This window comes from Hyperolius riggenbachi, chromosome 8 (assembly GCF_040937935.1).
Source record: "Hyperolius riggenbachi isolate aHypRig1 chromosome 8, aHypRig1.pri, whole genome shotgun sequence".
Lineage (NCBI taxonomy): Eukaryota > Metazoa > Chordata > Amphibia > Anura > Hyperoliidae > Hyperolius > Hyperolius riggenbachi.
The window spans coordinates 72,307,363-72,335,150 of NC_090653.1; the positions used below are offsets into that span (position 1 = coordinate 72,307,363).

The following is a 27,788-nucleotide window of genomic DNA, read 5'->3' on the forward strand; positions in this document are numbered from 1 at the left end:
ACTTTCCTGGAAGTTCGGTTCGCCCCCATAGTGCACCATTAGGGTCAACTTTGACCCTCTACATCACAGTTAGCAGGCCCGTTGTAGCCAATTTGGCTACTCTATCTCCTGGAGCCACCCCACCCCTTATATAAGGCAAGTAGCGCCGGCCATTATAGTCGTTCGTGTCCCTGTAGTAATTAGTGAAGGGAAAGCTGCAGACTCTCATAGGGAAAGATTAGTTAGGCTCTTGTAAGCTTGTTAGCTTACTCCTGGCTGATTCTTATTCCTAAAATAGCACCCCACAACAGCTCTTTTGAGAGCTAATCTTGCTCTTGTGTTTTTGGTTTTTTTTACCCTCCACCTCCTCCTCCTCCTGTCTTGTCTTCCAGGGATTTGTAGGATGTCAAAAGCCAGCTTACATACATTGGCCGGGAATCGAACCCAGGTCAACTGCTTTGAAGGCAGCTATGCTCACCACTATACCACCAACACTACATGCTGAAGCCAGCCTAGCATGTACCATTGTGATATACCCAAGAGAAAAATGAACTTGCTTAGGGATTTGTAGGATGTCAAAAGCCAGCTCACATACATTGGCCAGGAATCGAACCCAGGTCAGCTGCTTGGAAGGCAGCTATGCTCACCACTATACCACCAACGCTACATGCTGAAACTTCTTGGAGCAGACTTACTTCCTCCCTCCAAAAGACACACATACATCCCCATAAAATAATTCAACAGCAACTGCATGCACAGTCTCCCACCCAGGGACAGCCTTGCCTTTTACATTCAACAGTTGTCCAAATAGAACCCCAGATAGCCATGTAGAATCATCTCTTTCTCTCTCTGGGCTTGAGCCACCAACCTTTCGGTTATCAGCCGAACACGCTAACTGATTGCACTACAGAGACTGTGCACACAGTTGTTGCTAAATGATTTTATGTGGATGCATGTGTGTCTTGTGGAGGGAGGACAAAAGTCTGCTCCAATAATTTTAACGCCACTTTAAACAAAACCTGTATATATCAAATTTCTACATATATTTCTATGATCCTATCATGATGACAAATGCCAGAAAGAAGTAGGCAAAGGAGTGCCCATTTTTCCGTACGGCTAAGCGGTCTCACTCTCTTTTTCCTACAACAAAGCATCTGCTGTACAGCAGCAGAGTGGCGCAGCGGAAGCGTGCTGAGCCCATAACCCAAAGGTCGATGGATTGAAACCATCCTCTTCTAGGTGTACTTTGGTTTTAACGCCTTGCTTTACCACATGGGCCAATCGGTGGCCATAGCCCCTTTAGAGAAAGCTTCATTAGGGCCTTGCTGTAGTATAGATAGTAGTGTAACTATTTCAACTAATGTACCCTTCTTAAACTTGAAGGTTATATACAAACGTAAGCAGAGTGGTGCAGCGGAAGCGTGCTGGGCCCATAACACAGAGGTTGATGGATCTAAACCATCCTCTGCTAGGCATGATTTCATTTTTGCACCTCACTTTATCGCATGGGCAAAACGGTTTCCATAGCCCTGTAAGAGAAAGTGTAATAAGGTCCCTAACTAGGGATGCTCATTCGGATTCCGCGGAAATGCAATTTCCGAAATTCCGATCAGAAATTGCATTTCCGCATCAGAATGCGGAAATCGGTAATGCAAGTGCCGGAAATCGCGGAAATTCTGCCCGACTTTAACATCGATTTTCTCAAAAACTATAAGGTCTTTTTTAAAACTTTTTTTGCATCTTGTTCAGGAGATTCTTTTTAATAAACCCTGAAAATTTGGTGTTTCTAGGACTTATGGGGGCTTTGCTATTAACCGCTAATTCGGCGGATTTTTACTGTAATGTAAAATGCAGAAAATCTGCATCTGCCTATTTTCTGCATTTACATTACACTAAAATTCCGCCGACTTATAGTGGTTAATAGCAAAGCCCCCGTAAGTCCTAGAAACCCCAAATTTTCAGGGTTTGTTCAACAGAATCTCCTGAACAAGATGCAAAAACAAGTTTTCAAAAAGACCTTATGGTTTTTGTGAAAATCGATGTTAAAGTCGGGTGGAATTTCCACGATTTCCGGTGGAAATTCCGCATCGGAATGCGGAAATTGGTAGCGGAAAGCGGAATCGGTATTTGGCAATGGCGGAATTCAGATTTATAGCGGAATCGGAAATTGGCATTTCCGACCATCCCTACCTGCCGTAACATAGATATTATGGTAGCTAAGACTACTCCTGGGCCTTTCTAGTAGTTGAAGAGATAAGTGAACTGTGACACCACACTTAAAAAAAAACAAATAAAACAGCAAACAGAGAAGCTTCCCTATATTGGAGCATTGGATTTGGTAAAGTCGTAAACCAATGTGTTGTAAGACACAAGTAAGCTTTTGGTTAGCAGGAATGGTTGCATGGCCACCTAGCTTTTCATCCTTCCCACCCTTGCCCTGGAATCTTCCAGACTTCAAATTGCTGTCCTTTGCTGTGTGTGTTACACCAGCATCATCCAGGGGGGCACATGATCTTTCTGAAGTCTTGAAGTGAAGCCTGTAAGCAGTATCACCATGTGCCCCACTGCTTTCATATAGCAAATTAGGCAAATAAGCAAGCTCATTTTTCTCTTGGGTATATCACAATGGTACATGCTAGGCTGGCTTCAGCATGTAGCATTGGTGGTACTGTGGTGAGCATAGCTGCCTTCCAAGCAGTTGACCTGGGATTGATTCCTGGCCAATGTATGTGAGGTTGCTTTTGACATCCTACAAATCCCTAAGCAAGCACATTTTTCTCTGACGTCTATCCCACTCAACCATGTCTCCCTCCAGGTGTTAGACCTCTTGAAACATCTTTTCCATCACTTTTCTGGGCAGCATAATTTTTTATAATTTCCAAGTTCACCTCCCCATTGAAGTATATTGCGGTTTGCGAAAGTTCGCGCGAACCGAACTTTCGCAGTAGGTCCGCGAACCTAAAATCGGAGGTTCGGGCCATCTCTACCAGTGGACATTTCAGCATGGCAATGACCCAAAGTGGTGAAGAAATGGTTAGCAGACAACAACATTAACGTTTTGGAGTGGCCCAACCAGAGTCCTGACTTAATTCCAATTTAAAATCTGTGGAGGGAGCTGAAGATCTGGGTGATGGCAAGTAGACCCTCCAACCGGAAAACTTTGGAGCTCATTGCTAAAAAAAATTGTGCAAAAATACCTGTGGAGACATGCAAAAAGCTGGTCTGCAATTATAAGAAGCAATTGATTGCTGTAATAGCCAATAAAGGCTTCTCTATTGATTATTGAGAAGGGTATGAATACTTTTGGACTGGACACGTTTTGCTCAAATGTAAATAAAAGCTGAGAAATGTTTTTTTTCCACAATAATTCTTCTTGCTGACATTATCCCTTCCACACACACACACATCACATCTTGGGGTGTCTCCTCCCTCCCAGTAATATTCTCCACCAACCCCAACAGCTCAGAGTGTTGGCTGTGTATGTTGGTTCCTTGGAACCCTTACACCCCTTTTTCTTTTCCTGGAGAGCAACCAATGTCAAATACTAAAGAACCCAAGTCAGGACCACTTTCCTCACCAGCCGTTACACTGTGGTTGCCAGTCTTGAAACCTATTCTTGTGAATATTCTTCACATACCATTGTTGAGTGTCTTATACCCTCAACGTGCTGCACTGTCAGGGTCTTTTTGTCTCCTTTGGAAGGTCCTCACACTCCATTGGTACCACATTGGTACCAACCCCTGTAGTCACTTGTGTTACATTACAATTGAAGGACAGTTCATGCTATTTGTGTCCTTCCTTCTTTTCTACTTTCAAGTGTTTGATTGGCAGGAGTGGTAGAATGCGTAGAGGGAGGGATCTGGCCTTGCTCTCCTGGCCCAAGGATTAAGCTAGTGAGCTCAAATTTGTGTTTTTCAAATTCCTTCCCAGACATCTATAATTTGTTGTCTAAAGGCCTCTGATTGCTCTTTTAATACAGAACAGTAATGCTAAACACTTCTTACAACAATATAAAGGGCCTGTTGCACACATCTGGATGCCATTATAATTTATCATAACAGTACCCCTTTTATGTCATGTCACCCAGGCTTTCTGGCAATTTTCCATTGTATTTTACTATGCCTTCCTATCAAATGTAATACATTCTATTTATTGTCAAAATCATAACTCTGACAGAACAATGCATTCAATTTCAATCCAGCTGAAGGAGAAATATGGAGATGTTTTAACCATCTATATGGGCTCCCGTCCAGTCGTGGTGGTCACTGGATACGATGCAGTTAGAGAAGTCTACATAGACAGAGCTGATGATTTCTTAGCCCGAGGAGACATTTTCTCGTTTAATGCTGTCTATAAAAACTATGGTGAGTTCACTAAGAATTAGATTTAGAGATTGCTGTAGATATTTGTATATTTTTGTATATTTTTCAGTCCCATTCAGTGACATTAATGTTTTAAAGATGGACTAACGAGACTCCACCATCTTATGTGATTTGGATTGCCAGGTTTAACTCCTACTTGAAGTTGGAGAAACGAATTTATATCGCAGGGGCGTAACAATAGACCATGCAAGGTATGCAGCTGCAGGGGGCCCCAGAGGCCACAGGGGGAGAATGACAACTAAGGGCAAAGAGGGGAAAAAACTTTTCTGCTCTCTGCACAATTGTTCTAATCACTGCATCTGCTCAGCCACTGATGAGGAATCATACAAAGTTTTGCAGACAAAGATTTCTAGACAGTTCCTATTCAGTGTTCAACAGGGTCTTGTGTACAGTGTTGTTCTATCCCTCCCCAAGTGCTGTGTACTGTAGTGATGGGGCCCCATCCAAAGTTTTGCAGGGGGGCCCAGTGATTTCTAATTACACTCCTCTTTATATGCACAGGGGGTTCCAGCTACATTTGAAGAACAAAAATGTGAAAAGAGTTGATTGGACTCTCTTTGGGTGTAGCTGACTATGGTCTAATTAGGGACATGTTGGTTGGCACCTTCTAGTTGCCTATGTGTATCTGTGGCCTTTTGCGCTCTCAACAGTTATGTGGCTGTATTATAAGTTTAGCATTGTGGATCATTCTGTTTTATAGATGTCAATGGTTTTGATTATTTAATGGTGTTTTTTTTTTTTTGGGGGGGGGGGGTTCATCTCTGCTGTACTGTGTGTTTACTAATTCTTGACTTCACTTTTATATACGATTCTGCTTATTTTAAACACTTAATGTAAATCATACAGTTTATCTACGCCCCTGGAGACTTCATCTTTGCTTTGCGGATGTAGATATAAGTATTTCGCCGTGATCACCACTATGCGCTATATGCGGTCGTTCACGACGATGCCTGTTAGTACCCAGAACAGTGCATTCCCATTCATTGATGTAAGTGCCTGTGATCAATGGTCACCGGCATCAATGAGATGCTGTGGTCATTGACAAACAGAAGGTAAAAACATACACACATTACTTCCTGTTATTGTACTAACAGTATGCAAAGGAAGATAAAGATTAAACAAACACTTATACATAAATACCGATTCAAATTAACCCTATACCTACTCCACTCTCCCATAGTTACCCCCAAAAAATTAATTATATATATATATATATATATATATATATATATATATATATATGTATATATATATATATATATATTATATATATATGCAGTAAAAAGTATGTGAACCCTTTGGAATTATATACATTTCTACACAAATTGGTCATAAAATGTGATCTGATCTGCATCTAAGTCACAACAATAGACAATCACAGTCTGCTTAAACTAATAAAAAAAACAAAAAACTGTTTGTGAAGCCTACAGTATATAGGTTGGAATGTTGTCCTGGAAGTCCAGAGCGATTGCAACAGTCAATAGAGATCAAATCAAAACCATTGCAGCTTAATTTGCTCATGAACAGTACCTGCTATTTATTGTTATGCTATTCAGGCAGCTGTTATTATGTAAATCAGTTGTGCCCATTTAGGTGTTAAAATTATCATTAATCCTTGTCTTTATGGAATTAGCAGTTGTGTCTAAGAATTCCATAAAGCACATTCTAATAATAATAGCTTTTTGGTGCCCCCTGCAAGCAGCTGTTACCTCAGGCAACTGCTTGGTTTGCCCATCCCTAAAAATGACCATGGTCTAAAGGATGAGCAATGTGGCCCTTATTCAATTCACCTTTTTCTCATAAGTTTTCTCTTAGATGATATTTTCCCACTTAATCTATGAAATGCCTTTTGAGCCACCAGCAAGCTAGAAAATGGTCACAATAATTTTTCCACCAACTTTTAAAGAGACTCTGAAGTCTCTTAAAAATCCTTTTTTTTATTACAAAATCCTGTTTAACATGTTAGGCCTACCTAAACCGCTGCATCCCCGTGGCTGTAATCTATCTGAATCCTCCCTAACCCCCCTCACCTCCCTCTTCCCCGCAAAATCCACGACTTCCTTGGTCGTGTATTTTGCTGCTGTTGGAGGCAGAGCTATGAGCCACCCCTCTCAGTGAAGGAAGACTGAGAGGGGCGGGGGAGAGGCGGTGATCCGGGCTGACAGACGCGCTGAGAGGCAGAGTTGCGGCTCATAGCTCTGCCTCTCACGGAAGCGCTGTCTGGATTGCCCCCCAGGGAGTTTGGGGGGATTTAGTTAGATTACAGTGGCAGGAATGTGGCGGTTTAGGTAGGGCTAATATGCTAAACAGGATTTTGTAATAAAATGAGGATTTTTAAGAGACTTCACAGTCTCTTTAAGTACTTTTTGAAATTGCAGCGTGCTGAAAAGGTATTTTAAACAGAAGATGGAAAACGATCTCCTAGAAGAAAACTAAGGAGAAAAATGTAAATTGAATAAGGGCCATTGCATTTACAGTAGGGATCATTCTGGTCACTACTGGTAGATCTCTTTCATGGTAGAGATGATCACTGAGATGCTAATTTTCAAAGTTGTTGTAAATGGCATGCAGCTTGGAACTGAGCAAATCAAAATAAGAATCTACTGCACTTGCTCCAGATCCAACTTGTATGTAAATTGCAACTACATTTCATTAAGCTAGAAATTAACATCTAATTGATCATTTCTGCAGCAGATATAGGAGAGTGAGGTGGTGAGTAATGCTGGGAATACACCATGCATTTTTCCAGCAGATAGTTGGTTCAATAGATAATTTCCGACATGACCGATCTCACGTTCTATCGTTTTACTGCTCGATTTCTCATAGAAGTGAATGGAAAAAGATAAGAAAAACTAGCGGAAGACAAGAGAATCGAGTGAAGAATTGAGTGGCAAAATCGATCGAGTCGAGAATCGGGTGGAAAAAATGCATTGTGTATTCCCAGCATAAGAGTAAACCAGAGAAAATATATTGATGTGTTTCTTTTTCTCACAAATCAGGAGTAGCCTTGACTGGTGATCTTCACAGATGGAAGAGGCTTCGTCAGTTTTCCTTGGTGGCATTGCGAGATTTAGGCATGGGAAAGAGGAAAATAGAGGATCGTATTCAAGAGGAAGCTCAGTGCCTGGTAGATGAATTAAAAAGAGCCAATGGTAGGTGTGGAAACGTGTGAGAACCTATTATTCTCATTTATGTAAGAACATTACTTAAAATTGTTCAGAACTAGTAGAAACAAAAAAGGACAAACGGACACCGGGAGCCTGTTCTAGTGTAATATTGCCTGGTAGAAGTGCTATAAGTGCTATAAAGCAAAAGTGAAAATATACTCACAAGGGTGGGTTGCTCCCGGAGGCAACCACTCGTACACTCGTATGAGCATTGAGCATGTAGGGAAGTGCCGTTCCCACTCTGTCTTTTAGTAGAGACTTCGGTTGCAGCTCAAAAAAAAATATTCACCCTTCAGAGCACTTTCGGGGTGAGTACCCTACTGACATAGGGTGCAAAAGATAGACTGGAACAGGTTTTGGAGGCACCCAACAAATAAAAAAATATCTAAGAGGTATGAAGGTCTTGTGATTAGGAAACAAAAGGGTGACTCACAAGGAGTTTTGGTAAAAAAGGGTTTCCAATTTATGTACACTGAGCACAATGAGTCATTGGAATCCCCCCCTTTTTTACCCAAACTCCTTGTACCAGAATCTTTACTCCCCCATTGATGGGTTCAGTTCTCCTTCCTCTGCACTAGTGTTGGGCGAACATCTAGATGTTCGGGTTCGGGCCGAACAGGCCGAACATGGCCGCGATGTTCGGGTGTTCGACCCGAACTCCGAACATAATGGAAGTCAATGGGGACCCGAACTTTTGTGGTTTGTAAAGCCTCCTTACATGCTACATACCCCAAATTTACAGGGTATGTGCACCTTGGGAGTGGGTACAAGAGGAAAAAAAATTTAGCAAAAAGAGCTTATAGTTTTTGAGAAAATCGATTTTAAAGTTTCAAAGGGAAAACTGTCTTTTAAATGCGGGAAATGTCTGTTTTCTTTGCACAGGTAACATGCTTTTTGTCGGCATGCAGTCATAAATGTAATACATATAAGAGGTTCCAGGAAAAGGGACCGGTAATGCTAACCCAGCAGCAGCACACGTGATGGAACAGGAGGAGGGTGGCGCAGGAGGAGAAGGCCACGCTTTGAGACACAACAACCCAGGCCTTGCATGAGGACAAGAAGCGTGCGGATAGCATGCTTTGTACCACCATGCAGTCATAAATGTAATAAAGATAAGTGGTTCAATAAACAGGGACCACGCGGCAACGCTAACCCAGCAGCAGCACACGTGATGGAACAGGAGGAGGCGCAGGAGGAGAAGGCCACGCTTTGTGAGACACAACAACCCAGGCCTTGCATGAGGACAAAAAGCGTGCGGATAGCATGCTTTGTACCGCCATGTAGTCATAAATGTAATAAAGATAAGAGGTTCAATAAACAGGGACCACGCGGCAACGCTAACCCAGCAGCAGCAGCAGCAGCAGCACACGTGATGGAACAGGAGGAGGCGCAGGAGGAGAAGGCCACGCTTTGTGAGACACAACAACCCAGGCCTTGCATGAGGACAAAAAGCGTGCGGATAGCATGCTTTGTACCGCCATGTAGTCATAAATGTAATAAAGATAAGAGGTTCCATAAACAGGGACCGGCAACGGTAACCCAGCAGCAGCAGCAGCAGCAGCAGCACACGTGATGGAACAGGAGGAGGCGCAGGAGGAGAAGGCCACGCTTTGTGAGACACAACAACCCAGGCCTTGCATGAGGACAAAAAGCGTGCGGATAGCATGCTTTGTACCGCCATGTAGTCATAAATGTAATAAAGATAAGAGGTTCCATAAACAGGGACCGGCAACGGTAACCCAGCAGCAGCAGCAGCAGCAGCAGCACACGTGATGGAACAGGAGGAGGCGCAGGAGGAGAAGGCCACGCTTTGTGAGACACAACAACCCAGGCCTTGCATGAGGACAAAAAGCGTGCGGATATAGCAGCAATGCTTTTTGCCGCCATGCAGTCATAAATGTAATACAGATGAGAGGTTCAATAAACAGGGACCGGAAACGCTAAACCATCCCAGATGTTCATCGGTCATGTTACTTGGTTGGGGTCCAGGAGTGTTGCGTAGTCGTTTCCAATCCAGGATTGATTCATTTTAATTTGAGTCAGACGGTCTGCATTTTCTTTGGAGAGGCGGATACGCCGATCTGTGATGATGCCTCCGGCAGCACTGAAACAGCGTTCCGACATAACGCTGGCTGCCGGGCAAGCCAGCACCTCTATTGCGTACATTGCCAGTTCGTGCCAGGTGTCTAGCTTCATGCCTGGTTTCAGGTCCAGCGGTGCCAGCCACAAATCCGTCTGTTCCTTTATTCCCCTCCAAATTTCCTCCCCTGTGTGCTGCTTATCCCCAAGGCAGATCAGCTTCAGCAACGCTTGCTGACGCATGCCAACAGCTGTGCTGCACTGCTTCCACGATCCTACTGCTGCTGGTGCTGGGTTAGCATTTCCGGATGAGGTACAGCTTTGAGATGCGTTGGAGGAGAAGGAGTCAGAGAGGTAGGTGCTGCTGTTGTTATCCAGCTGTTTGCGGCGTGGGCAACACCCGCGCCGTAGCAGGTGAGGAATCGCTGCCAGGCTCCACAAGGTTCACCCAGTGCGCGGTAAGGGAGATGTATCGACCCTGGCCGAACGCACTCGTCCAGGTGTCAGTGGTGAGGTGAACCTTGCAGGCAACGGCATTCTTCAAGCTTCGGGTTATTTAGCTGACCACGTGCTCATGCAACTCAGGCACTGCAGAGCGCGCAAAGTGGTAGCGGCTGGGAACCACGTAACGTGGGATGGCCACTGACATCATGCCCTTGAAGCTGTTTGTCTCCACCACTCGATATGGCAGCATTTCGCAGGCCAGAAGCTTGGCTATGCTGGCTGGCTGTTACTGCCACGGCCCGGGGGTCATTTGCTGGCAATTTCCTCTTGTGCTCAAACATCTCAGAGACAGACAACTCAACCGTAGCGCTGCACACCGAAGGGCTGTTGGTTGTTGTGTTTGATGAACACTGGGAGACCTCAAGAGCACTAGTCCGGAAAGTGACAGTGTCAGCATCGTCTGATGTTTGTGAATGTTGTGAACCACGCAATGGCTGGGCTACTGCTGCTGCTGAGGCGGGTCTGGTGGTGAGTCTGGTGAACCCAAGGGAGGCAGTGTTGCTGGTGGTACCCTGTCCTGCCGCGTTTGCCCACAGAGTGGGATGTTTGGATAGAATGTGGCGGCTCATGCTGGTGGTGGAGAGGTTGTTAATACTTTTCCCCCTGCTCAGGCGGGTCTTGCACACCTTGCAAATCGCCATGGTAACATCCTCAGTGCAGTCTTCAAAGAAAGCCCAGACTTTAACTGGCTGAGGACTCGGACCTCGTGCGTGATGTGCTGGTGCTGCTTAACCCACTGCTGGACGCTTGAGAGGTCATCCAAGTAATTATCTGGTCCTGTTCTTTTGGATCTGTGAGGGTTGTTGTCCTGGACAACATGGGCAGTATTGAGTGGGTTTTCTTGGGTGCTCCCCTGTGGCCTGTACGTGAACCGTCAGGGGAAACACCTCTTCCCTTGCCCCTCCCTCTTTCACCGGATTTCTTCCTCATTTCACTTATCCTTAAAGTGCACGCTGACTGGCAGCAGTACAGTGGCAGTACAGAAATGCTATACAGTGGTGGGTGAGCGGTGTACCACTATTGTCAGCAGTGACACAGAGCACAATGCTATACAGTGGCGGGTGAGCGGTGTACTACTGTTCCCAGCAGACACAGAGTGGAAGTAAACACAATGCTATATAGTGTGGCTGAGCTGTGTACACAGAGTGGCATTAAACACAATGCTATATAGTCTGCTATATAGTCACCCCGAACAGGGTGATGTTCTGCAGAACCCGAACAGTGGCAAACACTGTTCGCCCAACACTACTGGGAGGGAACGCAGATTTTAGTACCTAAACACACGATACAACATGTTTTCCGGGGTCGGACTCTGAGGCACATACAGATGGTCCCGATCATCATCCTCATCATACAACTCTTCTCCTGAGTCTGACCCACCCACCACCTCTGCCACCCCAACATCCCCAGACACAGACCCCTCATCGTCCTCAACATTAACTTGGGATGCTGGCCTGAGCCAGACCTCCTCCTCCACATCAGGCCCCATCATCTCCTCAATGGCAGCCCTCATTAATCGCTCTGGCGACGGACTGATGGACACAACGTTCTCCTCCGGGGAGGGCTGCTGCTGACCACTGGCTGCTGGGGTGGATGTTATAGCTTGCGTGGGGCGTTGGCTGTTGCTGTTGTTGGGAGTGCTGCTCACAGCGGAGGTCTCTGGGGAACTCATGTTGAGCTCATATAGTGGTTGACGGTGAGTGGAGTATTACTGATCCCAGCAATATACACACTGACTGGCAGAGTACGCAATGCTATATAGTGTGGCTGAGCGGTGTACACAGAGTGGCAGTAAACACAATGCTATATAGTCTGGCTGAGCGAGCGGTGTACTACTGTTCCCAGCAGAATCAGAGTGGCAGTAAACAATGGTATATAGTCTGGCTGAGCGGTGTACACAGAGTGTCAGTAAACAATGGTATATAGTCTGGCTGAGCGAGCGGTGTACTACTGTTCCCAGCAGAATCAGAGTGGCAGTAAACAATGGTATATAGTCTGGCTGAGCGGTGTACACAGAGTGTCAGTAAACAATGGTATATAGTCTGGCTGAGCGGTGTACACACAATGCTATATAGTCTGCTATATAGTGTCAGTAAACAATGGTATATAGTCTGGCTGAGCGAGCGGTGTACTACTGTTCCCAGCAGAATCAGAGTGGCAGTAAACAATGGTATATAGTCTGGCTGAGCGGTGTACACAGAGTTTCAGTAAACAATGGTATATAGTCTGGCTGAGCGGTGTACACAGAGTGTCAGTAAACAATGGTATATAGTCTGGCTGAGCGGTGTACACAGAGTGGCAGTAAACACAATGCTATATAGTCTGGCTGAGCGAGCGGTGTACTACTGTTCCCAGCAGAATCAGAGTGGCAGTAAACAATGGTATATAGTCTGGCTGAGCGGTGTACACAGAGTGTCAGTAAACAATGGTATATAGTCTGGCTGAGCGGTGTACACAGAGTGTCAGTAAACAATGGTATATAGTCTGGCTGAGCGGTGTACACAGAGTGGCAGTAAACACAATGCTATATACTCTGGCTGAGCGAGCGGTGTACTACTGTTCCCAGCAGACACAGAACAGTAAACAGAATGCTATATAGTGTGGCTGAGCGAGCGGTGTACCACTATTCCCAGCAGACACAGAACAGTAAACAGAATGCTATATAGTGTGGCTGAGCGAGCGGTGTACCACTATTCCCAGCAGACACAGAACAGTAAACAGAATGCTATATAGTGTGGCTTAGCGAGCGGTGTACCACTATTCCCAGCAGACACAGAACAGTGAACAGAATGCTATATAGTGTGGCTGAGCGAGCGGTGTACCACTATTCCCAGCAGACACAGAACAGTGAACAGAATGCTATATAGTGTGGCTGAGCGAGCGGTGTACCACTATTCCCAGCAGACACAGAACAGTGAACAGAATGCTATATAGTGTGGATGAGCGAGCGGTGTACCACTATTCCCAGCAGACACAGAACAGTAAACAGAATGCTATATAGTGTGGCTGAGCGAGCGGTGTACCACTATTCCCAGCAGACACAGAACAGTGAACAGAATGCTATATAGTGTGGCTGAGCGAGCGGTGTACCACTATTCCCAGCAGACACAGAACAGTGAACAGAATGCTATATAGTGTGGCTGAGCGAGCGGTGTACCACTATTCCCAGCAGACACAGAACAGTAAACAGAATGCTATATAGTGTGGCTGAGCGAGCGGTGTACCACTATTCCCAGCAGACACAGAACAGTAAACAGAATGCTATATAGTGTGGCTGAGCGAGCGGTGTACCACTATTCCAAGCAGACACAGAACAGTGAACAGAATGCTATATAGTGTGGCTGAGCGAGCGGTGTACCACTATTCCCAGCAGACACAGAGTGGCAGTAAACAGAATGCTATATAGTGTGGCTGAGCGAGGTACACAGAGTGGCAGTAAACAGAATGCTATATAGTGTGGCTGAGCAAGCGGTGTACTACTATTCCCAGCAGACACAGAGTGGCAGTAAACAGAATGCTATATAGTGTGGCTGAGCGAGGTACACAGAGTGGCAGTAAACAGAATGCTATATAGTGTGGCTGAGCAAGCGGTGTACTACTGTTCCCAGCAGTGACACAATGACAGGGGGGACCCTTGCTAGCGTGGCTGGAGTGCGAACTACCCTGCCTGCCTACCCAAAGCTAAACCCACAGACAAATGGCGGAGATATGACGTGGTTCGGGTATTTATTTACCCGAACCACGTGACCTTTCGGCCAATCAGAGCGCGTTCGGGTCCGAACCACGTGACCCGTTCGGCCAATCACAGCGCTAGCCGAACGTTCGGGGAACGTTCGGCCATGCGCTCTTAGTTCGGCCATATGGCCGAACGGTTTGGCCGAGCACCGTCAGGTGTTCGGCCGAACTCGAACATCACCCGAACAGGGTGATGTTCTGCAGAACCCGAACAGTGGCGAACACTGTTCGCCCAACACTACTCTGCACATGCTGCCAGCTCTCAAACTGCCACTGCATGTTATGTGAGAGAAGCCATCTGCATTAGAGAAGGATGCATTGACCCAGGAGGAGATAAGAGAATGACAATACTGCTCCAGCAGTTGCCTTTTCTGCATGGGTAGAGGGAAGAGATGTTGACCAAAGCTTGTTAGATGGGAGAAGTGACCAAAAATGCTATGATGTAGGGTGCTCAGGGCTGGTTCTAGACTTTTTGCTGCCTGAAGCCCCCCCCCCCAAATTTTCAATGATCGCACAGCTCCTGAAAATGTTCGCCCCCAGTATAGGTACGTAGCCAGGTATAGGTGTCCCCTGTATAGGGAAGCCCCTATAGTTGCCCCTGTATAGGTAGTATAGTTGACCCAGTATAGGTAGTTAGTGTAGTTTCCCCCAGTACAGTTGCCCCAGTATAGGTAGCTAGTATAGTTGCCTCAGTACAGGTAGTATAGTTGCCCCCCAGTATAGAAAGTATAGTTGCCCCAGTATAGGTAGTATAGCTGCCTCAGTATAGGTAGTATACTGTAGTTGCCCCAGAAGGGGTAGCTTGTCTAGTTGCCCTCATTATAGGTAGTATAGTTGCTCTCAGTATAGGTAGTATAGTGGCCTCCAGTATAGGTAGTATAGTTGCGCCAGTATAGGTAGTACAGCTGCCTCAGTATAGGTAGTATGGTTTACCCAGTATAGGTAGCTAGTATAGTGCCCCCAGCGTAGGTAGTATAGTTGCCCTCAGTGTTGGTAATATAGTCACCCCAGTATAGGTAGCCTGGAAGATGGAGCAGTGGGCATGCAGCAGTGAAGAGCAGGGCAGACCCCACCTCCCACACCTATAGTATAGGTTAGATAGGTAGGTGCCCCCCGAGTATAGGTTAGATAGGTAGGTGCCCCGAGTACAGGTTAGATAGGTAGGTGCCTCCAGTATAGGGTAGATATGTAGGTGCCCCCAGTATAGGTTAGATAGGTAGGTTCCCCCAGTATAGGTTAGATAGGTAGGTGCCTGCAGTATAGGTTAGCTAGGTAGGTGCCCACAGTATAGGTTAGCTAGGTAGGTGCCCCGAGTATAGGTTAGATAGGTAGGTACCCCGAGTATAGGTTAGATAGGTAGGTGCCTCCAGTATAGGCACAGCGGCAGGAGGAGCTAGTATAGTGTAATTACAACCTTACCTTACAACATGCGGTCACGTCATCACAGGGGGCGCTGTCCCCAACGTAACGGACACCTGAGAGAGGAAGAAGAGCGGGGGATCCTGGCAGGTGAGTTGTAACTACACTATGCCCACTCCCCCGCTGCTGCGCCCCCTTCTGCCACTCAATCCGGCGCCCCTGGGGGGTTTGCACTATTTGCACACCCATAGAAACGGGGCTGGTTTTACTATACTAACTATCTCATAAGTAGATAAGTAACCTCTCTCTCTCTCTTTCTCTCTATGCATTTTTTCTAGGCTCATACTTTGATCCTCGACATCTCCTGACCAAAGTGTCAATCAATATAATTCATTCCATTATGTTTGGGAAACGCCTTGATTATGAGAGCAAGCAGCTCATTAAATTGTTACATTGTCTCAATGAAGTCTTCTCCATAATAAGCTCAGTCTGGGGACAGGTAAGCATAAAAATTAAACCTTAAGATTTTATTTATGGTGGGCGACTGCAAGGGCCGGTTTACATTTGACCAGATGCAAAAAAGGTACGCTAAGTGCATCTGTTCCATTTTGCATCCGCTTGTAATCTCTGCACCATCTGCTACATTTCCACCCATCAGGAAATCACCATTTACATGTCCTGCCACTGCTCGCCGCTGCTCGATTGCCCTGTACTAAGCCCGGGAACTGGCAGGAGCATGGTGCTCTCCATGGGATGCAACACAGGTGAAACTGGAAAAATTTGAAGATCGTGCAAAAGTCCAATTATGTCAGTAATTCACCTTAAAAGGTGAAACTAATATATGAAATAGACTCATTACATGCAAAGCAAGATATTTTTATATAATTATAGTTGTTATAATTTTGATGATTCTGGCTTTCAGCTTATGAAAACACCCAAATCAAAATCTCAGACCATTAGAATATCTTGAAAATGTTCAATATTCTAGACTCAAAGTGTCAGATTCTAATCAACTAATTAATCCAAAACACCTGCAATAGATTTCTATTTCATACTGTATATTGGTTTTACCATTTAAGATACATTACAGAAATAAATGGACTTTTGCATGATGTTCTAATTGTTGTTAGTTTCACCTGTAGACCAATTCTCCCTAGCAACAGGGACACTTTTCATTGGTCCATCATGAATCAATGAGAATTTTCCCTATTGCTGAGGGTTCTCATTGGTCTTTTGCAGCCCAATGGAGATCCCCATGGTTCTTCCAACCACCGTGCTGTGTACGAGGGACCAAGCAGCGGCGACTGGTGGCGGGACAGGTGAGTATTACTTAACGGCGCTCACACAAAAGCCTATTCTTCAAAAACACTGCATCATGCCGGATGATATGATCATTAGCAAAAAAGCTGGTGGCAGAGGGAGGTGGCCATCTGGACTAGAACTGGTAGGACCTTGTCTTCACTTTTCACTTGTGGTTTACCTTCGTTTCATTGACTCTTTCACTGCATCCTTGCTATTGAAGTTGTTGACTTCCTATATTTGCTCTCTCATTTTTATTGGTCACTTTTCTCTGTGTCTTGCCACACTACATTTGGGTGCTCCTTGTATTGGTTCTCATACCAATACCGATAATTTCACCTCGATACACTTTTAGGGGCTTTTTATCCCCATAGCACTTTATTTGACCTGCAACAGCACTTTTATTCATATTCCCTATTTGGGTCTGTGATTATACTATTCATTATATATACAGTACATCCCAACTTTTTGAGATAAGAAAGAGGGACACTTAAGCCACACCCCTAATCACACCCCGGCACACCCATAGTCACGCATTCCGTAAAGATTTCATAAGAAAAATATGTTGTTTTGTCATTCAAACCACACTGGTCCTCTCTATCCTGGTTCATTTTCATTCATATTAACATTTGAAAATAACAATAAAAATAACAATTTAAAGAGACTCAGAGATGAGTCAAGTGGACGTTTTTCTTTACTTACCCGAGGCTTCCTCCAGCCTTATAAGCATGGATGTGTCCGTCCTTGTGCTCTCGCAGTCCTCAAGGAATTTTAAAAAATTTTGAAAAAGTTCAGCCGCAATCAACCTCCGATACTTGGCTCAGTCAGACTCAGACTGAGTGACGTCAGCCGGGGCCAGCGGATGTGCAGAAGGTCAGCAGATGCGCAGAAGGCCCCCCACTGACGTCACTGAGCCGAATACTGGAGAAGATTGCGGCTTAAAGGGACTCCGAGCTCACAATAAAAAAGAAAGTTGAACTCACCTGGGGCTTTCTCCAGCCCAGTGCTGGTCGGGAGGTCCCACGACGGCGTCCTGGCTCCTCTCCAACACCCCGATTTGGAATGGCTGTCAGGCCGCAGCCCGGGCGACACTCTCCCGAGTGTCGGGCTGCTCCTTCCGCGTATGACGCGGATGACGTCACACGCCGGCCGCCTCGCGTCATCACGGCGGCCGGCGTGAAAGTACTGCGCATGCGCGCTTTAATCGCGCATGCGCAGTACTTTCACGCCGGCCGCCGTGATGACGCGAGGCGGCCGGCGTGTGACGTCATCCGCGTCATACGCGGAAGGAGCAGCCCGACACTCGGGAGAGTGTCGCCCGGGCTGCGGCCTGACAGCCATTCCAAATCGGGGTGTTGGAGAGGAGCCAGGACGCCGTCGTGGGACCTCCCGACCAGCACTGGGCTGGAGAAAGCCCCAGGTGAGTTCAACTTTCTTTTTTATTGTGAGCTCGGAGTCCCTCTAACAGAGGCATGTGAGAGGACGGTGAGGGACTCATCCATGCTTATGGGGCTGGAGGAAGTACCGGGTAAGGAAAAAAACGACACTGAGCTTGATTCACTAAGACAAATAGCATGCCTTATCAAAGTTAACACGCCTTAGAGTTGCATAGCGAGCTCTACAAACCCGCAGGGGCTCAGGGCAGGACAAGTGGAGCTCTCGTCATTGCCAATTAGCAGGCATAAGTTCACGATGCTACTCTGATTAGGCGTGTTAACTTTGATAAGGCGTGCTAACTTTGATAAGGCATGATATTTGTCTTAGTGAATCAAGCCCCTGTGTGCCATTTCGGAGTCTCTTTAACCTCCTTGGTGGTATGGACGAGCTCAACTCGTCCATGACCGCCGGAGAGAGCCGCTCAGGCCCCGCTGGGCCGATATTCATATTTTAAATAAAAAAAAAATCACGCAGCAAGCAAAGTGTTGGGGACGATCGGCGCCGCTCACCGCCGATGCGCCGCTACCCGCCGCGTAACATGCCACCCCCCCTCCCCCGAGACCCCTGCACTGCCTGGCCAATCAGTGCCAGGCAGCGCTGAGGGGTGGATCGGAACTCAGTCTGACGTCACGACGTCGATGACATCATCCCGATCGTCGTCATGGCGATGGAGAAAGCCCTAAAGGAAATCCCATTCAGAACGGGATTTCCTTATGGGTAATGGCGCCGGCGGTGATCGGAGGGGTGGGAGGGATGCGGAAGGGAGGGGGGCATCATGTAGCTAGCGCTAGGCTAGCTACATGATTTAAAAAAAAATATTCAAAAAATAGTGCTGCGCATCCACCCTGGCGCAAACAATAGAACGCCAGGGTGGTAGGATGTGAATAAAATTTAGAGTGAATTAAACACATTTTTCAGTTTTAAAATACATATATACCCATAGATCTGTACATGAGTCCTGAAAGAGGGACAAATGAGGAACAAAGAGAGACAGAGGAATTTAGTTCCCAAAGAGGAACTGTCCCACCAAAAGAGGGACAGTTGGGAGCTATGTTCAGAGCTGGGACAAGGTCCTCCAGCACCCAAGGCTGAGACACCAAAGTGTGCCCCTCCATCCCTCCCACCCCAGGCGTCACACACTGGTTGCTATTAGACTAAGAGGCACAGCGCCCTGAGGCTGGAGCCTCTCTCGCCTCTGCCTCGGCCAGGCCCTGGCTATGTTTAGATTATTACTTTGTACCGTATATTTTCAGTAGCACTTTATATTTATGTGTCCTCCAGGTGATATGAAATATTATTTGTGAAGATAAAATGACAACCTATTTATGGGAGTTATTTATTATTGTTAGCCCCTCCACAGCTATATGAATTCTTGTGTTTTCAAAGTTTTTAGTAGTAAACTGAGATGGAAAATAAAGATTTTTGCTAATTATAATATCATCCGGTGTGGTGCAGTGTTTCTGAGGTTTATGCTTTTGTGTGAGATTTTTAACAAGTGGAAGTGGATCTTATTTTTAAAATTAGGATGAGCTTCTGTGCTGAGCGGAGGTTAAAAAAAACGTCCCTGAGCATACATTTTGTAAACATGTGTGAACCGGCCCTGAGGCAAAAAGCTCACAAAATGCAAAAATACAGTAAATATCTTCATACACATGCCACACAGTTGTCACATTTCCACTGCTCCTGTTAGAAGGGTTACGTGGGTCAAATTGGTTGAGGTTAGATGAAGTAAAGCTATGTACCCATGTTGTGATTTTCCTGGCGACCAGCAATTTTTTGAGTGCTGAGTGATCGTTTCCACGACATCAGGTGTGTGTGTGGGGGATGCTGGCGGGAGGGGGCCCCATCCAAAGTTTTGCAGCGGGTCCCAGTAATTTCTAGTTTCTAGGAATTATATTGGCCTGTTTTTTTTTCTTGATGGATATATTAGAAGATATCTATATATTACCTGAGGATGTTTGGTTTTTGTTTGCTGTGAGCAGTGTTGTTGCTAGGGCTAAATATTCAAGGCCTTTGCTCTAAATAATGACTTAGCAGCAGCAGTTCCCTGATCCTAAGTAATCCCAATTTGGCATCTCTCATGTGCGGCCAGGCAGAAGGCAGCACAGCAGGAATATTTCCCACCACAAGGCTGTCTGAAACAAGTGACACAATCGATGAAAAGTCCTTTGTTCTGCATCATGTAACATTATGTTTAGTCCAGGCAGTAGGGAGGATCACTGATGGAACTAGGGAACAGGGGTGTAACTAGAGGGAGGGAGGCCCAGAGCTGTGGGTAGCCCCAACTACTAACCCTCCCTTCCTCCAATACAAGGGTCCCTCCTTCAGATCAGGTGTTTTTGTGGCTATCTTTGTTATTTGTGTGAAGATCACGATGACCACACATGTTTTATGACCCTTGTGAAATGGGGCCCCAAGGCCATGAAGGTTTTTGATTGTATGTACAATTGATACAATCTGTCGTCTCATATAGAGACCAAGTCGTGAATATGCCAAGTCTAACTCTAGCTAAATCCTGTAGGAAAAAGGGTTAATTCGACAACCGTTTTAGAGATTGCAAAAATAACACTAGTAATATCAAAACGGTTATGGTATTGATGGTATTGTTTTCTCAGGAAAGGTGAAGCTTTGCTGAGATTTCAGAACAAGCACTTAGACAAACGATTTTTAATTGTTTATTTAAAAAAAATGCATAAACTAAATATAGCAATTGAAACAAATCGATACAGTAAAAATAATGATTAAAGGTTAAAATATTGAATATAATGTCTGGAGCAGTTTGTGTCAGATTGCCATGCCCTTGGCGATAATAAGTCCAGACAAAAGCTATAATAGTCCAGTTGTGAAAATTTCTGTGGATAGAAGTCCACGAATAACAGCCACTCCTAGATGTTATATGGATGGCAAAAGAAGGACTCTCTGCCAGCCTGTGTCTAGCAGGATTTAACCTTTTCTCCGCTGGAGTGTGGAGATTGTAAGGGGAGATGGGCTGTGTCTGCCACATGACCCTTTCTCCACCCCTTTGTCATGACAGGCAGAAAGGAATATGAAATATCTGAAATGGTCACATCTCGGAGTCAGTTGTGCCAGGCGTATTCCTGGCATTCTCTGTTTTAATTGGAATCCAAAAACAGATACATTGAGATATTCCATTTCTGAGCACACTGGAACTTGGGGAAGGAAGGTAGTAGACACGCGCTGGGTGGTTCAGCAACACTCAAATCATATCTTGATTCATGACCCATTCCAGTCTGGCTTCAGGAAACACCACAGCACTGAAACTGCCCTCATCCAAATATGCAACCACCTGCTCATGGCAAGAGACAGAGGAGAGTGCTCGATCCTCATACTGCTAGACCTTTCTGCAGCCTTTGACACAGTTGACCATGACATCTTGATAAACAGGCTACAGGAATACTGCGGCATTGATGGCATAGTTTTTCAGTGGTTCCAATCCTTCTTGAGTGGCAGAACCCACAAAGTGTCTATGGGGCCCTTCCTGTCCACCCCTGTAACACTTAAGTATGGGGTGCCCCAGGGCTCAATCCTCTCTCCCCTGCTTTTCACGATTTACATGCTACCGTTGGGAAAACTAATCCAAAAACATGGCCTGACATACCACTGCTATGCAGACGACACCCAACTATATCTTTCCTTCAAGCCTGGTGTGACAGACCCAACTCTAACTATAAACGCCTGCTTACGTGAACTACAGCAATGGATGAATGACAACTGGCTGAAACTAAATGCAGACAAAACTGAAATCCTTCTGATTGGAGGGCAGAGCATGATAACAAAACAACTTAACTTGCAGTCTTCACCACTGGGAATAGGAGGCACGGATCTACGCAGCTCTGATCATGTGCGTAGCCTGGGAGTTCTAATTGATGGGGATTTAAACTTCAGAACTCAAATCTCTGCTGTGGTGAAATCATCCTATTTTCACCTGAAGAACATTGCAAAAATAAAGCACCTCATACCCCCAGAAGATCTGCCAACCTTAGTCCACGCCGTCATCACATCCCGACTGGACTACTGCAATGCTCTCTACACTGGCCTTCCAAAAAAGGTCTTGTACCGCCTACAGCTGATACAGAATACTGCTGTCAGACTGCTAACCAACCAACCCCGTCACTGCCACATAACGCCAGTCCTGCATTCCCTTCACTGGCTACCTATAGAATGGAGGGTCCTATTCAAGATCGGCCTACTGACATTCAAATCCCTGAATAATCTAGGCCCTGGATACATGAAAGATATGTTACAGCTGCGTAGCAATCCCTGCATTCTCAGATCCACAGGTTCTAATAATCTAGTCATACCCAGAGTCCACTTGGAAACTTTTGGTCCCAGAGCCTTCTGTCATGCTGCCCCTACGTTTTGGAACTCCTTACCTCAACAGATCAGGACAGCCCCATCCCTGGACGTGTTTAAATCCAGACTGAAAACCCACCTGTTCAGTCTGGCATTTGCAGAAATATAACTTTTGTTGTGTGAATTAGAGTTGGGCCGAACGGTTCGCCTGCGAACGGTTCCATGCGAACTTCAGTGGTTCGCGTTCGCGTCCCGCAGGCGAACCTTTGCGGAAGTTCGGTTCGCCCCATAATGCACATGGAGGGTCAACTTTGACCCTCTACATCACAGTCAGCAGGCCCAGTGTAGCCAATTAGGCTACACTAGCCCCTGGAGCCCCACCCCCCCTTATATAAGGCAGGCAGCGGCGGCCATTACGGCCACTCGTGTGCCTGCATTAGTCAGAGTAGGGCGAGCTGCTGCAGACTGTCTCTCAGGGAAAGATTAGTTAGGCTTAGCTTGTTCCTGTCTGGCTGCATACCTGTTCTGTGAACCCACCACTGCATACCTGTGCTGTGAACCCACCACTGCATACCTGTGCTGTGAACCCACCACTGCATACCTGTTCTGTTCAGTGGACCCGCCACTGTATACCTGTTCATTGAACCCACCACTGCATACCTGTGCTGTGAACCCACCACTGCATACCTGTGCTGTGAACCCACCACTGCATACCTGTGCTGTGAACCCACCACTGCATACCTGTGCTGTGAACCCACCACTGCATACCTGTGCTGTGAACCCACCACTGCATACCTGTTCTGTTCAGTGGACCCGCCACTGTATACCTGTTCTGTTTAGTGAACCCGCCACTGCATACCTGTTCTGTTCAGTGAACCCACCGCATCAGTGCGCATACCTGTTCTGTTCAGTGGACCCGCCACTGCATACCTGTTCTGTTTAGTGAACCGCCACTGTATACCTGTTCTGTTTAGTGAACCGCCACTGTATACCTGTTCTGTTTAGTGAACCCGCCACTGCATACCTGTTCTGTTCAGTGAACCCACCGCATCAGTGCGCATACCTGTTCTGTTCAGTGGACCCGCCACTGCATACCTGTTCTGTTTAATGAACCGCCACTGTATACCTGTTCTGTTTAGTGAACCGCCACTGTATACCTGTTCTGTTTAGTGAACCCGCCACTGCATACCTGTTCTGTTCAGTGGACCCGCCACTGCATACCTGTTCTGTTTAGTGAACCCGCCACTGCATACCTGTTCTGTTCAGTGGACCCGCCACTGTATACCTGTTCATTGAACCCACCACTGCATACCTGTGCTGTGAACCCACCACTGCATACCTGTGCTGTGAACCCACCACTGCATACCTGTGCTGTGAACCCACCACTGCATACCTGTGCTGTGAACCCACCACTGCATACCTGTGCTGTGAACCCACCACTGCATACCTGTTCTGTTCAGTGGACCCGCCACTGTATACCTGTTCTGTTTAGTGAACCCGCCACTGCATACCTGTTCTGTTCAGTGAACCCACCGCATCAGTGCGCATACCTGTTCTGTTCAGTGGACCCGCCACTGCATACCTGTTCTGTTTAGTGAACCGCCACTGTATACCTGTTCTGTTTAGTGAACCGCCACTGTATACCTGTTCTGTTTAGTGAACCCGCCACTGCATACCTGTTCTGTTCAGTGAACCCACCGCATCAGTGTGCATACCTGTTCTGTTCAGTGGACCCGCCACTGCATACCTGTTCTGTTTAGTGAACCGCCACTGTATACCTGTTCTGTTTAGTGAACCGCCACTGTATACCTGTTCTGTTTAGTGAACCCGCCACTGCATACCTGTTCTGTTCAGTGGACCCGCCACTGCATACCTGTTCTGTTTAGTGAACCCGCCACTGCATACCTGTTCTGTTCAGTGGACCCGCCACTGTATACCTGTTCTGTTTAGTGAACCCGCCACTGCATACCTGTTCTGTTCAGTGGACCCACCGCATCAGTGCGCATACCTGTGCAGTTAAGTGAACCCGCCACTGCATACCTGTTCTGTTCAGTGAACCCACCGCATCAGTGCGCATACCTGTGCAGTTAAGTGAACCCGCCACTGCATACCTGTTCTGTTCAGTGAACCCACCGCATCAGTGCGCATACCTGTGCAGTTAAGTGAACCCGCCACTGCATACCTGTTCTGTTCAGTGGACCCGCCACTGCATACCTGTTCTGTGAACCCGCCACTATATACCTGTTCTGTTCAGTGAACCCACCGCATCAGTGCGCATACCTGTGCAGTTAAGTGAACCCACCTACCTACGTGAGTGCACGCAGTGTGATATACCACTCCGTGCATACCCGATATGGACAAAACAGGTAGAGGAAGAGGTAGTGGCAGAGCCAGAGGAAGGCCACCCGGCAGGTCTGCGCGAGGTCGTGTAAATGTAATTTCGTGTGGACCTGGCCCACAGTACAGTGCTCGGAAGAAGGCACGTCCCATCACCTCCCAAGATTGTCAGGACGTGGTTGAGTATTTAGCGACACAGAACACCTCATCTTGCTCAGCCACCAGTGCTACTACTAGCACCACTTCCGCTGCATTTGACACTTCGCAAGAATTATTTAGTGGTGAAATCACTGATGCACAGCCATTGTTGTTACAGCCAGATGAATTTTCACCAGCTCATATGTCTGAGTTACGCGGCAACATTATGGATGTAACGTGTAAGGAGGATGAAGGACCTACTGATGTTGGTGCATGTTTGGATTTGTCTGAGGCAAGCGAAGCTGGGCAGGATGATTACGATGATGACGATGATAGGGATCCACTGTATGTACCCAATAGAGGAGATGAAGAGGGGGACAGTTCAGAGGGGGAGTCAGAGAGTAGGAGGAGGAGAGAAGTTGCTGAAAGAAGCTGGGGCAGCTCTTCGTCAGAAACAGCTGGTGGCAGTGTCCGGCACCATGTATTGCCACCTATGTACAGCCAGCCAACTTGCCCTTCAGCATCAGCTGCTGAGGTCCCCATAGTGCCCACATCCCAGGGTGGCTCAGCGGTGTGGAAATTTTTTAATGTGTGTGCCTCAGATCGGACCAAAGCCATCTGCTCGCTCTGCCAACAAAAATTGAGCCGTGGAAAGGCCAACACTCACGTAGGGACAAGTGCCTTACGAAGGCACCTGGAGAAAAGGCACAAACAGCAATGGGATGGCCACCTGAGCAAAAGCAGCAGCAGCACACAAAAGCAAAGCCACCCTCCTTCTCCTCTTCCTCCTCCATCAGGGGCATTATCTGCTTCTGCCGCTTTCTCCCTTCCACCTTCACAGGCACCCTCCTCCACTCCGCCTCTGCCCTTGAGCGCTTCCTGCTCCTCTGCCCACAGCAGCAGTCAGGTGTCCGTGAAGGAAATGTTTGAGCGGAAGAAGCCAATTTCGGCCAGTCACCCCCTTGCCCGCCGTCTGACAGCTGGCGTGGCGGAACTGTTAGCTCGGCAGCTGTTACCATACCGGCTGGTGGACTCTGAGGCCTTCCGTAAATTTGTGGCCATCGGAACACCGCAGTGGAAGATGCCAGGCCGCACTTATTTTTCGAGAAAGGCCATACCCCAACTGCACCGTGAAGTTGAGAGGCAAGTGGTGTCATCTCTTGCGAAGAGCGTTGGGTCAAGGGTACACCTGACCACGGATGCCTGGTCTGCCAAGCACGGGCAGGGCCGCTACATTACCTACACAGCCCATTGGGTGAACCTGGTGGTGAACGATGGCAAGCAGGGCGCAGCGGACCAAATTGTGACACCTCCACGGCTTGCAGGCAGGCCTCCTGCCACCTCCTCTCATCCTGCTACATGCTCTTCGCTGTCCTCCTCCTCCTTGGCTGAGTGGCAGTTCTCCTCTCCAGCTACACAGCCCCAGCTCCGCAGGGCCTATGCTGCATGCCAGGTACGACAGTGTCACGCCATCTTAGACATGGCTTGTCTCAAAGCGGAGAGTCACACTGGAGCAGCTCTCCTGGCTGCTCTTAAGAAACAGGTGGATGAGTGGCTGACCCCGCACCACCTGGAGATAGGCAACGTGGTGTGCGACAACGGCAGCAATCTGCTTGCCGCTTTGCATATGGGGAAGCTGACACACATACCCTGCATGGCACATGTCATGAATCTAGTGGTTCAAAGATTTGTGGCAAAGTACCCTGGCTTAGCGAATGTCCTGAAGCAGGCCAGGAAGTTCTGTGGGCATTTGAGGCGGTCTTACACAGCCATGGCACGCTTTGCGGAAATTCAGCGCAAAAACAACATGCCGGTGAGACGCCTCATTTGCGATAGCCCGACTCGCTGGAACTCGACCCTGCTCATGTTCTCCCGCCTGCTAGAACAGAAGAAAGCCGTGACCCACTACCTCTACAACTGGAGTAGAATGAAACAGTCTGGGAAGATGGGGATGTTCTGGCCCGACAACTGGACACTGATGGAGAATGCATGCAGGCTCATGCGGCCGTTTGAGGAGGTGACCAACCTGGTGAGCCGCAGTGAGGGCACCATCAGCGACTTAATTCCCTACGCTTACTTCTTGGAGCGTGCTGTGCGTAGAGTGGCGGATGAAGCTGCGAATGAGCGTGACCAGGAACCGTTACGGCAGGAACAGGCATGGGACCAATTTTCATCAGACCCAGCTGTTTCCTCAACACCTGCGGCAGCACAGAGGGGGGAGGAGGAGGAAGAAGAGAAGTCGTGTGCAGAAGACGAATCAGACTCAGAGGATGATGAGCAAGGTGTTTCTTTGGGGGAGGAGGAGGAGGAGGAGGGGACAGCGGCAGGAGAACAACCTCAGCAGGCATCGCAAGGGGCTTGTGCTGCTCAACCTTCCCGTGGTATTGTTCGCGGCTGGGGGGAGGAGGTTGACTTACCTGACGTCACTGAGGAAGAGCAAGAGGAGATGGAGGGTACTGGATCCGACTTTGTGCAGATGTCGTCTTTTATGCTGTCCTGCCTGTTGAGGGACCCCCGTATAAAAAACCTCAAGGGGAATGAGCTGTACTGGGTGGCCACACTACTAGACCCTCGGTACAGGCACAAAGTGGCGGACCTGTTACCAACTCACCGGAAGGTGGAAAGGATGCAGCACATGCAGAACCAGCTGTCAACTATGCTTTACAATGCCTTTAAGGGTGATGTGACGGCACAACGCCAGCAAGGTACCACTGCCACTAATCCTCCTCCCGTGTCCACGCAGTCAAAGACAGGACGCTCCAGCGATCTCATGGTGATGTCGGACATGCGGACGTTCTTTAGTCCAACGCCTCGCCGTAGCCCTTCCGGATCCACCCTCCACCAACGCCTGGAACGGCAGGTAGCCGACTACCTGGCCTTAAGTGTGGATGTAGACACTGCTGTGAACAGCGATGAGGAACCCTTGAACTACTGGGTGCGCAGGCTTGACCTGTGGCCAGAGCTGTCCCAATTTGCCATCCAACTTCTCTCCTGCCCTGCGGCAAGCGTCCTCTCAGAAAGGACCTTCAGCGCAGCTGGAGGCATTGTCACAGAGAAG

General features: G+C 47.3%; 1 protein-coding gene across 1 annotated transcript in view; it reads left to right on the forward strand.

Annotated features, from left to right (window-relative positions):
* Window positions 1-27,788, forward strand: part of LOC137528910 (cytochrome P450 2G1-like) — a 79,210-nt gene that overhangs the window by 10,376 nt on the left and 41,046 nt on the right. The window contains exons 2-4 of the mRNA XM_068250674.1: window positions 4,181-4,343; window positions 7,361-7,513; window positions 15,544-15,704. Of these exons, the coding sequence (XP_068106775.1) occupies window positions 4,181-4,343; window positions 7,361-7,513; window positions 15,544-15,704 (477 nt within the window). The remainder of the gene's footprint in view (window positions 1-4,180; window positions 4,344-7,360; window positions 7,514-15,543; window positions 15,705-27,788) is intronic.